General features: G+C 46.2%; 1 protein-coding gene across 1 annotated transcript; it reads left to right on the top strand.

The window, feature by feature from the left end:
* The first annotated feature begins 368 nt into the window (after nt 1–368).
* LOC133928033 (22 kDa alpha-zein 4-like) lies at nt 369–1,079 on the top strand. Its single transcript, XM_062374324.1, has one exon. It carries the CDS (start codon nt 369–371, stop codon nt 1,077–1,079), a length of 711 nt encoding a protein of 236 aa, XP_062230308.1.
* The last annotated feature ends 12,288 nt before the right edge of the window (nt 1,080–13,367 follow it).

Here is a 13,367-nt window from a genome sequence, read left to right as displayed (position 1 = left end):
CGAATTTTAAGTGGCTAAGACTTTCACACACCTGTAAAGTTAAACTCAGCATACCTCCTTTCCATATGTATCAAGAAATACTAACAAAAAGATACTTTTGCCAAGCACTAGTACAAATTACCTTTTTAGTACATATCCTATACTTACAAGAAAAGGGATCAGGAGGTGTCGAAATCGACTAGATACCATGTAATCTCTAGCTTATCTAGCCTATAACATGAGTTCCAGCAATGGCCAACACCTTGTGGAGCTACATGATCACTCGTGTGTATAAATAGGGCCCAAATCAGTCCTTTGTCTATCACTCATACCATTGACAACGAGTAGCAAGGTAGAAAGTGAAATACACCTCCAAAATCTCAAAACCAATGGCAACCAAGATAATTGTGTTGTTTGCTTTCCTTGCTCTTTTGATAAGTGTCACTTCCGCTGTTACATTTCCGCGATACTTCCCATCGGTGAGTGTTTTGGGAGCGACACACCCATCTGTGCAATACAACATACTACAGAATGAGCTCGCTGTAGGCATCTCTCCCTCATCAGCTGTGATCATCCAACAACAACTGGACTTCCTACGTCAGCAAAGTTTGGCGCATCTGACAATACAGGACATTGCAGCGCAGCAGCAGCTCTTCAACCCACAGGCCCCAGTGAACCCTGCAGCCAACTGGCGGCGGCAGCAGCTCTACAACCTGCTGACCATGGCAAGCACCACCACCTACTTGCAGCAGCAACAGCAGCAGGAGATCTTCAACCAAGTTGCTGTGGTGAGCCCCATAGCCAACTTGCAGCAACAGCAGCAGCAGCAAATCCTTAGCCAACTTGCATTGGTGAGCCCCATCGCCTACTGGCAGCAACAACAGAAGCAGCAGCAGCAACAACAACTCTTTAACCAACTAGCCACGGCGAGCCTCTTCGCCTACAGCCAGCAGCAGCAGCAACAACAACTCTTTAACCCACTGGCCCTAGTGAGCCCCATTGCTTACTGGCAACAAGAGCAGCAACTCTTCAACCCACAAGCCTTGGCGACCCCCGCTGCCTATAGGCAGCAAATCTTTGCTAGTGGTGCCTCCCTCTAGATTATATATGAGTTGTAATCTAATAATAAGTTTCACATGTTTGGGCATGTGACTAATTAGAAATAAGAAATAAGAAAAGTATTGGATAAGATATGGCATCCTTTGATCTTTTTTATGCAAGTATGTTTCGTAATTGTCTGTGCCATAAAATTAAGAATGAAAAACTATAAATCAGATATATAGACCTAAGATAGATTGGAATAAGTATATATTACACATACAAATCTTGTGAGGTGGGTGTTACTGGGTACCTCTAAACCATCTAGCCTTCAGTATGTCTAAATTTTCACATGGTTATATATATTGTTGCCAAGCATCCAAGCCTAGTAGTTGTAGAGAGACATCACCATTGGCAATAAGATTTTCATAATATGTCTCGCTTATATGAAAAGTAAATACTAAATAGGGTAGTTATCTTAAAAACATTTAAAATAAGCATATATAGCTAGCTACCTTTAAAGTAGAGAGATCATTGGAGATTGCTATCTTACCCAAACCTACCACATTTGCCTTAGAGTAATCACCAAAGGTGATTTTTTCATGATCTCCCACATCATCTTCTAGTGAGATGAACATCTTTACATTATCGGTCATATGTTGTGTGCATCCAATATCAAGCACCCAGTGCTTGCCACCGGCTTTGTAGTTCACCTACACACATGGATCAAGCTTTTTGTTTAGATACCCAACAAAGTTTGGTACCTTTGAAGTGACTCACAAGAGCTTTAGGCACCCAAATTTGCCTAGGAAGCTTTTCCTTAGCTTGAGTTCCAATGAATGTAGCCATGACTTTCTCACTTTTAAGTTTATGCAATAGAAAAAGGTGATCATTGAATGTAGACTTGTACTTAGAAGGCAAAGTAGGAAGGGGTGACTTGTGTGGTGACCGGTGACTTCACAATGTTGGCAATATGAACCAACTTCCTTAACGAAGCAATTGTTGATCTTCGGTGACTTGATGATCTTATCCACCAGGTTGGGGAAGCGTCCAAGGCCTCTCTTGTTGTAGTACAATGCATTCTTTATAAGAATTTCCTTGTGCTTGTACCCCCCTAGTCAACCGGGCCACACATGAATTGAGATTTGCAATCTTCTCTTTGAGCTCTTGCTCCCTTGAATGGTTAGTCTTAGAAGATGATATACTATCACAAGAAGAGGAGCGTGGTATAGCAAGAAGATCATCACAAGAAGTAGACACATTGACCTTAACAACATCAATAGTGGGCAATTCATTCATGCTAGGATCAATGGCATCATAATCATACTCAAGTTCTTGATATTTGCATTTCAAGTCAATATGCTCAAGCTTTAGCCTCTTGTTACTAGCCTCAAGAGACTTGCTAGATGCAACTACTTCATCATGTTACTTAAGCACATCATTGTATTTAGCAAGCAACTCATCAGGATTAGAACTAAGCATAGCATTAGCATTTTCAAGAGACTTGATTTTAGCTTTTTGTTTCTTGATGATAGTAGCATAGTCATTAATGAGCTTAGATAAATCATTTGGAGAAAGACCATCACCATCACTACTACTACCATCATCCTCACTACTCACCTTGTTGTTACCTTTTGCCATGAGGCAGTGGTGGAGGTAGGGCTGGATCATCATTGGTGATGACGAGGCCCGCAAAGTTGTTGTCTTCATCATCACTTGAATCATCACTTGAGCTTTTGCTGGAGTCTCATTCACCAATAATGTAGGTTGTTGGAGCAAGATATCATCTTGTCCCAGCAAGTACAGCGGAAGTTTCTTCTAAGGAGGAGACTCAAGCTTGGAGACAAAGTTTGAGAGAATGGAACACCACAAATGTATTGATAGTAGAAAAATGGATCAGTCTGGGGGGTGTATCACAGTGTGGTTTAGCGCTTAGGTACCTCTGTGTCTTGTGTGTTGCCATGAGCATTCTCCTTGTGACCTCTCTTTCCCAGATGATCACGACCCCTTATTTATAGGGTGGTACATAGCTTAGTGTACAAGTTATCATGATGTACCAATATCTAGGACTTGACTGAATTACTGGGTCTTATCCTGGATAACTACTTTTTACCCTACATAAAAGATAAATATCTATTGTGGTAACTATTATGGTGCTTGCCCCCTGAGGGGTGAGTCGGTTGCAAATTGGGGCTCGGCACTGCTTTGTTGGGGGTGTCAGGACGACAGCTTCTTTAGGCTTCGGAAGGCCGCATGGGTTTAAAAGGAAAACTTTGCAAAAATTTGCTCCCTGCAAATATTGGTCTAGTGACATGCTCCAGTGAGTATAAACATGACGTCGAAATATTCGGTGTGTGTAAGACCGAGTCTTAGAGTTTCGGCCGAGTGAACTCACCGGGTGGTCTGGTGTATTGGAGTTTGTTCTCATTGGACCATCCAGTGTTCAGTCCGAAACTGAATCAAAGTGGATTTGTGGATTTGTTCGGATCTCTTTCGTGATTTTGGCAGAACAGAGCGTGTATTAGGGTTGGAATAGAGTCCTACTTTGATTCCATAGGGTCAAGACCATACCCCCCCCCTTATAAATAGTCGAGGGGTGGAGGCAGATTGCATATCCATCAGTCAATCGCATCTATTGCATCTACTTTTTGTTTAGCCTTTACTTTCCTGCAATTTACGGTTAGTTCATCGCTGCTACTTCAAATCCCTATCATTCGGGTGATCGTTCTTTGTCAATTTGCTCATAAATCATCTGAGCGGCGATCTCCAAGGTTGCCGGTCGAAACCTTTGCTTGTTTGCTTGTAAACATGTCACGTGTCACTATGAAAAGCGACAACTATCCTTGATGGAAACCGTGTTGGTGAGGTGTTACCTAATTCTGCGTCAACACAAATTGGTGACTCCGCTAGGGACCGGCGGTTCTCCATCAACATCCATACCTAGGGTTTCGGCGTCGACACCCTTTGCACGCTGTTGTGCCATGTCTAAGGAGGAGGGAGCCAAAATCAACATGGACAATATCATCTCACCTACGCTTGAAGAGCTTCCCGAGGAGGATCGCCAAGCTATTGAAGCTCAAAAGTGGGAGGTTGAGAAGATGATGCTTGCATGCTATCAGAAAACACGTCAAGGTGTCATCAAGAGGGGCGATCTGATTTCAATCATCCACGCCAAGCATGAGGTAAAGACTGATGTAAGTGATTCTACTCATGATTTCAAAGAGCACATTGCGCATATGGTAGATCAGTCTGTTGGTGCTGCTATGTTCAATAATTCTGAAACATTGGTTAAAAGTTTAGATCATGTACTGTCTAGTCATGTTAGGGCTTTGCTTATTGAATTGCAAGATGAAAAAGCAAATAAGTTTGTCTCCTAATCATGTTATTCCATCACTTGAGGATATTAAGAAACATGCATATTGTAAATGGAATAATTCATATTCTCACGCTACTAATGATTGCAATATTTTTCATCAACAGATTCAATCGGCCATTAATGAAGGACGATTGATGTTTGCTGAAAATTCTAAGATGAAGCTAGATGATGATCCATTTCCCGTCAACATGATGAATTTTGAAGGGAAGAAGGTCTTGGTTCGGCCGTCTCAAGTTGAATCGACTAAAGGCAATAGTGTGATCATTGGTGATAATAATTTAAGGCCAAAGAGGATCAAACCTAAAAGTCCAGAAATTGGTAGTTGGAAAGTGAATGAAGATAATAACAAAGCTATTAAGAAGCATGAGAAGCCAAAACTTACATTTGATACATATTTGGCTAAGTATGAGAGTGGCAAGGCCAGCCAAAAAAGGGGTAGCTGGCTTGATGCTCTTAATCGTCCAAGATCACCTCCGAAGCGTGAGTTTGAAGGGAGGAGGAGGCAATGGGAGGATAATATTGCAGCAGCTCTGTTCCCTCCTTTCGGGCCACCGATGCCTCTGATGTGGGGGTCTCGTCCGATGGTTTGTCCTCCATGTCCGCCATGGGGTTGGTGTGCACCTTGGGCACTACCTTAGCACCAGGACCTTCAGCGTTCGACAGACTATCTTGTCCTAGACAAGACCGGTTTGATCCCCAAATTTAGTCAAATGATAGGAGAGATAGGAGCCTAATGAGAAATCAGATCTGGAACCAAAAGAAAAACAGCCGGTTATTGATGAAAGCAAAGTGCAAAAGCAATCGGCTAATGATGGATCAAGTGGCAACAGCAAAGAGGAAGTTGTAGGAGTGGTTGGTACTGATCTTGAGCTTAAGGAGGCGCCACCTACAGCAGTACAACAGCCCATGGCACCAAATGTTCAAGAAGCCACTTCTAGTTCAAAGCAGATAGCTAGAAGGTTGAAAAGGAGAAGTCCTTGCTTCCCGGGACTAAGCCATAGCCACAGTGGATTCCTAGGGGTCTCTCACATTCCCAAAAGAGCAGGCTACAAAGGTTACAAAAGCAAGAGTTGGGAGAAGCACAAGCTGAAAAGGTGAGAGATCAAGTATTCAATGAAATCAAGCCGATGGTGCCTATTCGGCAAGAATGGAGAATAAAGCAAGTCATAGAGCCTATTGTGACATCTAGTGATGACGAAGATGATATGCTAGGAGACACACGAATTCATAGGGATGGCACTCCGCCGCTTGTACATCCGATTTCTTCATCTTAGCTTAGCAATGTAATGTTATAAATGGATAAAGGAAGTAATTTAGAATGGTTGCAATAGTATTTGTGAGACTATTGATGATTTTGCTAAGATAGAAAAGCTAGGACAAGGTTTTTCGTCGGCTGATCCATTATTAGAGGTAGATATTGGAGATGGTACTGTTCCTAGGCCGACATTGTGAATAAAAACATGCATGATATTCAAAAAGACGAAATGATTGCATTACTCAAAGAATATATCAATTGTTTCGCTTGGGAGTATCATGAGATGCCAGGACTTAGCTGTGAGCTTGTAGAGCATCGGCTTCCCATAAAGTTGGGTTTTAGACCTCACAAACAACCGGCTAGAAAGTTTAATCCTAACATGTGTGGGCAAATCAAAGAAGAAATAACCCGGTTGCTTGCTGTGGGGTTTATTCATCCTTGTAGATATGCTGAATGGATATCTAATATTGTCCTGGTTGAGAAGAAAAATAGTGATAAGTTGAGAGTATGCATTGATTTTAGAGATTTAAATAAAGATACTCCTAAAGATGAATATCCTATGCCCATCGCCGATATGTTGATTAATGATACTTTGGGTCATAGGGTTCTTAGTTTCTTGGATGGTAATGTGGGCTATAATCCAATTTTCATGGCCGAAGAAGATATGTCTAAAATAGCTTTCCATTACCCGGGTTCTGTTGATTTATTTGAATGGGTTGTTATGACATTTGGTTTAAAGAATGTCAGTGCTACTTATCAAAGAGCTATGAATTTGATCTTTCATGATTTGCTTGGTGTCATCTTGGAGATTTATATCGATGATCTTGTTATCAAATCGGATGCTATAGGATAGTCATTTAGCCGATTTGCGTTTAGCTTTTGAAAGAATGCGTCGGTATGGTTCAAAGATGAACCCACTTAAGTGTGCTTTTGGTGTATCAGCGGGCAAATTCTTAGGTTTGATAATACATGAAAGAGGCATAGAGATAGATCCTAACAAAATAGCAGCTGTAGATAAGTTGGGAGCGCCACAATCAACGAGAGATGTCCAAAAATTGCCGGGAAAGGTCAATTATTTGAGGCGTTTCATATCTAACTTATCCAACAAGATTAGTGCTTTTACTCCCATACTTTGGTTAAAGAAAGAAGCCAATTTTACTTGGGGGGCAGAACAACAATGAGCTTTTGATGATGGTAATAGGTGTTGTTCTTACACAGGAAAGCGAAGGGAAAGAATATGCGATCACTTATTTGAGCTGGCATCTCTTGGATGCGGAAACACGATATGCATTTATTGAAAAATTATGTTTATCTTTATACTATGCATGCACCAAGTTGAGATATTATTTGCTTTCTAGTACTTGTGTAGTTGCATGCCAAACCGATGTTATTAAGTACATGTTTCAAAAGTCGATTTTGAGTGGTAGAATCAGAAAGTGGGCCTATGCTTTGATATAATATGATTTGGCTTATGAACCGTTAAGATCTATGAAAGGCCAAATTGTTGCTGATTTTATTGTTGATCATCGTATTGATAGTGATGCATTGGTTAGTTTGATTAGTGTGTGTCCATGGAAATTATACTTTGATGGCTCGGCTTGTAGAGAAGGACAAGGTGTTGGCAATGTTTTAATTTCCCCTAGAGGTGTTATTTTTGAAACATCGGTTCGCTTAGAATACTTTTGTACCAACAACCAAGCTGAGTACGCAGCTCTTTTGTTAGGTTTGCAAATTTTAAAGTCCTTGGACGTGACACATGTAGAAGTGTTTGGTGATTCATTATTAGTGGTGTAGCAAATTTCTAGAGTTTATCAATGCTTCGATGGGTCACTAAATAGCTATTTGGATAGATCCTTAGATATCATAGCAAGTTTTGATGATTTCACCATCGTTCACATATCTAGAGATTTACCTCCCAGGCGTACGTGGCTGCTTGGCCTAGATATAAAGCTGGGGTCACCTGACTGGATTTACCACTGCCCTACAAGCGAGCACTTAACCTTGACTTTGAATATGGCATCATCTTCCTCCCCATCCTCTATGGAAATGTCGATGATCTCAGCTGCTTCTATTGGGGCAGGGCTATCTCGGCTACTAGCGGTGGCGCCAGTGGCCGTCCACCTTCCGTCCCTGTAGGGTGGACAGCTGCCTGTCGCCCCTGCCCAACCCCCAGTTTGGGAGACCACGCCTGTCAAGATCATCGATATTTCTAATGATGATGAGGAGATCGACTGGGATCTCCTGTGGAGGGAGAGTGATGTGGAGGAGCAGCCTTCGGCAGCGAGGGAAGTGGCCAGGAAGAAGTGGGAGGAGGCCCCAACGGTGGCTCCTTCAGTTTCTTCTTCGTCTTTCGATTGCTCGGGGGCCAGCTCTTGCATCAACTTTCATGGTGGCAGGCCGTGGATGAAGTGCATACATCACTCCATGCACGGCCCCTGCCGAGATCCGTAGGACGCAAAGGTGGCCTTCAGGGGTTCTTCATGGACATCCCTGCCGCGGCCCATAGTTGCCTTTTGCCACATTGTACTCTTTCTCCCCTTGGTTTGCTCTTTCAGGGTCTGTCTCCTCTGTAGTGAACTTTGTACTGTTTGGTTCTTTGTACGCATCCCCCGGATGCATGATTTGTTTAAAAATATAATTTGGACCTTTGGGGGCGATTGTATCTATTTTTGGGCCAAAGTGTAAGGGGATCCTTCGAGCAGGTGACCGCATGTCTGTGTGCCTTCATGCCTTCGGGCCACGCTTCTTCATCCCCTTCATAGGCGATGGCTAGTTTTTCGGATGACTGAGGTACGGAGCCTTCGCATAGATCATAGCCAGTTTTGTTCCTTCTAGGGGAGAGGTGGCCTCGGAAATCTGGTAGTGGTAGACACGTATGGTAACTAAGGAGGGCTGGGCAAAGCAATGGCAACCTCGTCGTTCCTGGTCATCGCTTACTCCTCGGGTTCGGTGTTGGTAGGAACTTCTTCCAAATTTGTTCTAGATTTCTAACCCAATGAAGTCCATCTGGAACCTTTGGGGACAAGCTCGAGAGGTGGTCTGCGACACTTCAGGTTCTTAGCTGCTCCCGGCTTCGGAGGTGATCCGTCTAAAGCCTGGCGATAGTGTGTCAGAGGCAAAGCCAAAGGCTAGATGGGAGATGTGGTCCTCGATCCCCTCGGTCCTTAGCCGTTACCCGGCTCCAGAGGTAATCTGTCTGGAGCCTGGCAACAATGCGTTGGAGGAGAAGCTGGAGGCTAGATGGGAGAGGTGGTCCTCGACTCCCTCGGCCCTTAGCCGCTGCCTGGCTTTGGAGGTAATCCATCTGAAGCCTGGCGATGGCATGTGAGAGGCGAAGCCAATGACTAGACCGGAGAGGTGGTCCTCAACCCCCTCGGCCCTTAGCTGCTGCCCGGCTCTGGAGGTAATCCGTCCAGAGCTTGGCAATGGTTCGTCGAAGGCGAAGCCGAAGACTAGACAAGAGAGTCGGTCCTCAACCCCCTCGGCCCTTAGCCACTGCCTGGCTCCAGAGGTAATCCGTTCGGATCTTGGCAACATCGCATCGGAGGCGAAGCCGAAGACTTGACCGGAGAGGTGGTCCACGACCCCCTCGGACCTTAGCTGTTGCCTGGCTCTGGAGGTAATCTGTCCGGAGCCTGGTGATGGCGCGTCGGAGGCGAAGCCGAAGACTAGATGGGAGAGGTGGTCCTCGACCCCCTCGGCTCTTAGTGCTGCCCGGCTCCAGAGGTAATCTGCCTGGATCCTAGCGACCGCGTGTTAGAGGCGAAGCTAAAGGTCAGATGGGAGAGGTGGTCATTGACCCCCTCAGTCCTTAGCTACTGCCCGACTCTGGAGGTAATCCATCTGAAGCCTGGCGATGGCATGTCAGAGGCGAAGCCACAGACTAGATGGGAGAGGTGGTGCTCGAACCCTTTGGCCCTTAGCCGCTGCCCGGCTCCGGAGGTAATCTGCCCGGAGCTTGGCGACAATGCATTGGAGGCGAAGCTGAAGGCTAGACGAGAGAGGTGGTCCTCGACCCCCTCGGCCCTTAGACAATGCCTGGCTCCGAAGGTAATCCACCTGGAGCCTAGGGATCATGTGTCGGAAGCTGCTACTCCTACAGTGAACAATTGGGGATTCCATCCTATTTCCTGTACCACGCAGAGTGGGTTTTTCTTAATATTAGCATGATCTTCATAAATGACATATGAATCGTGTCTTAGATGAGACTATAGGGTAATGACTTTACCTTTTACCATACGTGTTAGAGTTACGTGGGCCATACCTCTTCCTGCAAGGAGGGGGATTTATACCCATTTGATCTAATGGTTATGCCTCTTAGAGGCTAGTGGGTTTCACACTTCTCTGGTATGGAGGTGTTTGCCTTCAAGATGCCGGGGGGTTTTGTTCGATATGTCTTTTCGGAACCTCTCTGTCTGGTGGAGGTGTTTTGGAAGACATCCCCATTTGCGGGGTTTTTTTGAAGACTATCTGTCTTGTGGAGGTTTTTTCAAGGCTCTCCATCTGGTGGAGGTTTTCTAAGACTCTCCCTCTTGCGGAGGTTTTGGAAGTTTTCTCCATTTTGGTGGAGGTTTGGTAAGGCTCTCTGTTTTGGCAGAGGTTTTGTAGGACTCCATTTTTGCTAGAGGTTTTGTAAGTTAGGACTCTTCATTTTTGCGGGAGGTTTTGTAGGACTCTCCATTTTTGCCGGAGGTTTGGTAAGATTCTCCGTTTTTGTAGGACTCTCCGTTTTTGCTGGAGGTTTTGTAGGATTCTCTGTTATTGCCGGAGGTTTTCTAGGACTCTCTATTTTTGCCAGAGGTTTGGTAAGATTCTCCATTTTTGCCAGAGGTTTGGTAAGATTCTCCATTTTTGTCGGAGGTTTTGTAGGACTCTCCATTTTTGCAAGAGGTTTGGTAAGATTCTCCTCTTTTTCGGAGGTTTTGTATCCCTTTCGTTATGTATTAATGCCCAAGGCTCCACACACTATCAGAGCTACGCAATACCTTCGAGGAAACCTAGGCAATATTGCCTTCCAGGTGACTTAGGCATGCTACATCCGCAGTGTGTAGGCTTGTCGTGCTCTCGAGGAAACGCCCCGGGTCCACCGCAACACTATCCACCAAGAGTGTGCCCTGGCTTGTGGCATTTATATGACTGAAGCTATGCAATACCTTCCAGGAAACCTAGGCTTGATGCCTTCGCGGTAACCTCAGCATGCTGTGCTCACGGTATATAAGCATGTCGTGCAATGAGGATTCATTGCGACAGCATTCCTCAGAGCACCGCATCCTCACATCAAGGTCTTCATTGATATGCGGTGTCCACACTATCGAGGCTATCCAATGCCTTCTAGGACACCCTGGCACAATCTGCCCTCTGGGTGACCTAGGCATGTTGTGCTGCTGTAGGTGTGTGGGCTCCACTGTCTACTAGGGTAAAGCCTATCCTCTGGGAAACCTTTTCAGGTGACTTACAGGTGCGTGGGCGTGTCACGCCTCCAGAAAAATCTTAGGGGTGCCACAACTACATTACCAAGGAAGTCCCTTTATAACCGGCATCTACACACTATCGAGGCTATGCAACGCCTTCCAGGAAACCTAGGCTTGATGCCTTTGCTGTGACCAAGGCTTGTTGTGCCCACCGTGTGTAGGCATGTCATGCAACGAGGATTCCTTGCGACAACATTCCTCAGAGCACCACGTCTCCGCCTCCGAGGATATCCCCCGGGGTGTGCCTTCAACACTACCGAGGCTATGCGATGCCTTCCAGGACACCCTGGCATAATCTGCCCTCTTGGTGACCTAGGCATGAGGCGCAGCTGTAGGCGTGGGATTTCATAGTTATGTACTAGTTAAGTTTTGCAGTCTACTGTTGGCAATAAGTAGTGAATTGCAGTGTAAGACATAGCTAGGTTAGACGACTATTCGTAACTCATGTCAAATTAATATGTAACTTAAGTTCTACTGCTTACTGCTAAATAGGTACGTAATCTAGATTTACCATTTCTACCTAATGGCTATCTGTTGTAAAAACTTCTAGCAGTAAGGTTGGAGGCCTCGAACATATTTTTATCACACTGTACGAAAGATAGACCAGCTAGGTAAACTATTGATAGGTAATAGTGGGCGTACCTTTGCCAGAATAAGGCCTCTATTATGAGGCTTAAAGTCCTCGAAGCCTATGGCTAGGCTGGGAGAGGTGGTCCCCGACCCCCTCGGCCCTTAGCCGTTGCCCGTCTCCAGGGGTAACCAGTCTGGAGCCTAGAAACGGCATGTGTCGGAGGTGGAACTGAAGGCTGGTCGAGAGAGGTGGTCCTTGACTCCCTCGGCCCTTAGACGTTGCCCGGTTTCAGAGGTAATCCATCAGGAGTCTGGCGACAATGTGTGTCGGTTGTGGAGCCGAAGGCTCATCGGGAGAGGTGGTCCTCAACACCCTCGGCCCTTAGTCGTTGCCCAGCTCCAGAGGTAATCCATCTGAAGCCTAGCGACAGCATTCTCCAACTTAGTCCTCATCCCTTGCGCAGAGTTGGTGGCTACGGAGTGGGGTCGGAGCGCAAGGGATTTTCCTGGGAGTTCGCCCTAGGCTTCCGACCCCGGTGCCATCCTTCGCTGGTTCCCTCTGTGGCCAAGTATCCTGCTTGTCTTCCGAGATATTCCTCCCGGAAGGTCATGAGGGTTCGACAGTCATTGGTGTTGTGGCCACGCCCTGGTCTGTGCAGGATGCACCCGTATGCCCGGGGGTACCGGAGCTTGTGGTTGACATTGAGGTCGCTGCCGGGGGCCACTTGCCCCAAAGCCTGTGGTTTCCCCAGGGTCTCCTTTCCTTTGGGGAGACTGTCGAGGTCGTCCAGTGAACCAACGTTCGGAGCCGGAGTGACTCCGACTACGCCTCCCAGGATGAGGTGGACTTGGGGTTCCCTACGCGCGGTTGGTGTCACGAGGGCTGCGTCGGGGGCACTGGTGGGGTTTATGCACTCTGGAGCCTTGCGCCTCCTCAGAATCTTCTTTCGCCAGAGGGGCCCTGTAACACCCAAAATTCAAATTTTTGCAATAATTTAAAACTTTCATAGAAATTAACTCAGGTGTTGCAACTTAGCTCAATAGGAAATTAATTTCTAAAATTAACTTGGCCTAGGATAATTGTTTGAATGCATTCATGCCGTTGTAGATGCACTAAGGTTTTATTGGGTGGAAAAAGTTTGCAAAATTTTGCTAGCTTTCGCCGCTTTAAAACCTCATTGGAAAATTTGATGAAATTCAATTGGAAAAAGTTTTGGAAAATCAGAAAGCGCTCTCGGGCCGAAATCCTCCTTCTCCCTCGGCCCAAACCCCTCCCCCTTCTCCTTTTTTTTCCTTCCCTCCCATGTGGGCCGCTGACCTCCCCTTTCCCCGTGCCGGACTGTGGGCCGAGCCGGCCTACCAGAGTCCTGAACCAGCGCCCGCTCTCGCTGCCGTGTGGACCCGCTGAGCCCCGAGCCGAAGCCAGCTGCGCCGAGCCGAGCCGATGGCTCCTCTTCTCCTTCCTCTGGCCGTGCTAGTGCTTCCATGGCCGCCGGCCAATTCTCTTCCTCGGCGCCCTCTCCTCTCCCTATAACCGCCGAATTCAAACCCTTAAGCTCCACCAAGCGTTCCCCGGCTGTTTCCCTTTCTTTTCCCCTCTCTATTGCGCGGTGATTGCAAGAAACCGCCGGCCATTAAGGCCATGGCCGCCGCCCCTTCCCCTTCGAATTCCGGCCAC

This window comes from Phragmites australis, chromosome 9 (assembly GCF_958298935.1).
Source record: "Phragmites australis chromosome 9, lpPhrAust1.1, whole genome shotgun sequence".
Classification (NCBI taxonomy): domain Eukaryota; kingdom Viridiplantae; phylum Streptophyta; class Magnoliopsida; order Poales; family Poaceae; genus Phragmites; species Phragmites australis.
Note: the sequence above shows the minus strand (reverse complement) of the source record. Positions and strands in the feature narration are given on the sequence as shown.